At 37.5% G+C, this 3,229-nt stretch overlaps 1 protein-coding gene across 1 annotated transcript; it reads right to left on the reverse strand.

Moving 5' to 3' along the window:
* Positions 1–1,606: 1,606 nt before the first annotated feature.
* Positions 1,607–2,545, reverse strand: OR4K13 (olfactory receptor family 4 subfamily K member 13). The gene has a single exon (XM_010969199.2). It carries the CDS (start codon positions 2,543–2,545, stop codon positions 1,607–1,609), a length of 939 nt encoding a protein of 312 aa, XP_010967501.2.
* Between the last annotated feature and the right edge of the window lie 684 nt (positions 2,546–3,229).

Consider the following 3,229-nt stretch of genomic DNA (forward strand, 5'->3'; position numbering starts at 1 on the left):
AGTCAGCCTGACTGCCTCTTCGGAAGGTCCAGGACTTAGGACTGCATATAGCCTGTCTATTGAGGGGATTGGAAAAACTTCACCCAATCCTTGTAAATTCTTCCTAATTTCTGCTTTCTTGTTTAAAGCTAGAAAGAGGAACACAGGAGATTGCAGTCACCAGGTGGCGCATAAGCTCCTTGTAAACTTGTTTCTGTTTTTGCTAGGAGTTGTAACTAGATTCATTTTCTTAGATTTCTTATACTATCTAAAAGTTTAACCTCTATCTATTGGAAATGTTGACAATAGCTCTATGAAATTAGTCAATTTACCTACATCAAATAAGCCAAATGCAAACTGTACTTTTTATCATCCCAAATACTATGTCGTTTGCATAAAAATGTATAATTATTGACCATATAGTATAAACATATTAAAATCAGCAACTATCCTTGCTGGAGTTGAGCTATCTCAGAATTTTACGGCATATATTAATTTTGTTCTTTAGCTTTTAGGAAAAGAATTCAGAAATTGTATTAAGTCCCAGACATGTCATGATCTAAAATATGAAATAAAATACTGAAAATAGTAAGAAAACATAGACTTAACACAGATGAAACGTTATACACTAAATCCCCCCAAAACTGACTAAAATTCTGAGTTATTTAGAGTTTAGTTTAGCAGCTAATTTCAAGTAAATACATAAATATATGTGTATATATGAGTAGATTTTCTTCATTTCAGAAATAACAAGAAAATACAATTGAAAATGACCTCATCAAAATTAAAATAAAATAATGTGTGATCAGACTGCATTTTCCCTACCTCTTGCCATCAACCCCCTTGTCCCAGCTCAATAAACTTACATGCCTTCCTCCAATATGTCATGCTTCCTGCTTCCAGGCATTCTCCTGTACTGCCCCCTTTGTCTGGAATGTCTTTCTTCTCTGTCTTGCCAGTGCTTACCCTAAATGCTTCCCTCTCCTGGAATACTTTCCTGCCCCTGCCCTGATTTAGATGCCACTCCTCTGCACTCCTCCAGCACCTAGTGCATCCATGTAATGTAGCGCTGTTCATGCAACAACACAATTGCAAATTTAGTTCACTCTCCCCATCCGTAGACTGTAAGTTTCATGAAGCCTTAAATATATCTTCTGGCACTTCGTAGGCTCACAAAATATGTGAAGAATGATTAGAATCACTGTGACAAGCAAGTAAACAAAAAATAATACACACTTGTAGGGATTACCTACAAAATACTGTTCTCTAGCTCTGAACAGTGGTTCGCCAGACACTCGGCTAAACAACTATGTGACATGTCATCTGTGTACACCATGTAAATGCAGAATATCAATACTACTAACAACAGCTATAATAGCAATAATAATAATGTATTTTGTAAGGATTAAACATTCATTTTGTTCAAATTTGCATGAGAGGAAGTGGTGAAGGTGAGATTTAAATGCACGCCTGCCAGACTGTAGACACCATGCTTTTAATCATTATAGGTGACAAAAAAAAGGGTTTGCTTTTTAACAGTTATACCTACTGTTTCCTAATACAGAAGTTGAAATACATTTAAAGTTAACAATGTCCAAATGAGAGATTCTCTCTTCAGAAGTGTCATCTACAAAGTATGTTTTGAATTTATATGTCGAGTCCTTATCTTCTTAATGGCTGCTTTTACCTCTTGATTCCTTAGTGTATAAATAATGGGATTTAAGAGAGGTGTGAAAATTGTATAAAACACAGAAAGAATTTTATCTACAGAGTATTGGCTGAAGGGCCATACATAGATAAAGACACAAGGGGCAAAGAACAGAGTCACAACTGTGATGTGCGCTGAGAGAGTGGAGAAGGCCTTAGAGGAGCCACTAGCAGTGCAGTGCCGAACAGAGCATATGATTACTGTGTAGGAGACAAGCAAGAGGAGGAAGCAGACCAGGGACAAGAGGCCACTGTCAGCAATGACCAGGAGTTGCAGCATATAGGTGTCCTTGCAGGCAAGTTTGATCACAAGGGGAAGGTCACAGAAAAAGCTGTCCACTACATTGGGACCACAGAAGGGCAAATTCAACATGAAAGCCATTTGACTAGATGAGTGCACAAATCCCACTGCGTAGGAGGATAACAGTAGCCCAATGAGCACTCGAGGGCTCATGATGGTCATGTAATGGAGGGGTTTGCATATGGCAACGTATCTGTCTATTGCCATGGCTACAAGCAGCATCATCTCACTCCCACCTAGGAGGTGCATGAAGAACATCTGAGAATAACATCCCCACCAGGAGATGGTCTTCCGTTCTCGGAGGAAATCTACAATCATCTTAGGGGTAGCAAAAGAAGCCAGGATTGTATCAATACAGGAAAGATTGATAAGCAGAAAATACATTGGTGTGTGAAGGCATGAGTCAAAGGTCACAGTGACCAAGATGAGGAGGTTTCCTAGAACAATCCCTGCATAGACCACAGAGAATCCCAGGAAGAATAAAATCTGAAGATTCTGAGATTTGGAAAGTCCCAGCAAAATGAACTCAGATACCATTGAATGGTTTGCCTTTTCCATGCTGTCAGCTTAATTCCATAATAATCAAAATGAGTGAGAATAAGAAGTAGGAAAATTGTGTTTACAGAAAGGATGGTTCACATTGATGTCCAGTTTTGCTACTCAGACCAAGTACTTGAACTTACAGACATCTACTTCAGGGAGATTTTTATTGGTCAGTGATTTCCTAAATGGCCCAGAGAAGTATACCAAATAGTCAGTAGAATTTAGAATATGTACTTCTGAAAAACAAAAATAAAAACAGTACATGAAACCACAACTGTATAGATTGTGAACTTAGAATCAGAAGGCTTCAATACAACATCTAGCTGAGCTAGTCATTGTGCACCCCAAGACAAATAACTCTCCTTTTGAGGATTAAATTTCCTCCTCAGTAAAATTAAAAAGTTGGATCACATGATATCAAATACATCTTTGTGCTATAAAGATCTCCATGAATAAGATAGTGATCATGGTGGGTTCTATATTCACTGAATAATATTGCTTTTAATCTGGGAATTGTAAATGTAGAAAATACATCTAGGATCCTCAAGAATCGTATTTTGAAATAGATTCTAGTAAAGAACTATGAATGAAAACATTAGTTAATTAAATGTAAGGATTTAGGTCCTGAGAAATGTACCCTCACTCTTCCCTGATTCATTCTTGCAGCAATCCCTCAAGCTTATTCTAATAATAGTGATG

This window comes from Camelus bactrianus, chromosome 6 (assembly GCF_048773025.1).
Source record: "Camelus bactrianus isolate YW-2024 breed Bactrian camel chromosome 6, ASM4877302v1, whole genome shotgun sequence".
Taxonomy (NCBI): Eukaryota; Metazoa; Chordata; class Mammalia; order Artiodactyla; family Camelidae; genus Camelus; species Camelus bactrianus.

Bases quoted from the DNA above. Each gene is read 5' to 3' on its own strand.
- OR4K13 (XM_010969199.2), bottom strand. From the start codon at position 2,545: ATGGAAAAGGCAAACCATTCAATGGTATCTGAGTTCATTTTGCTGGGA.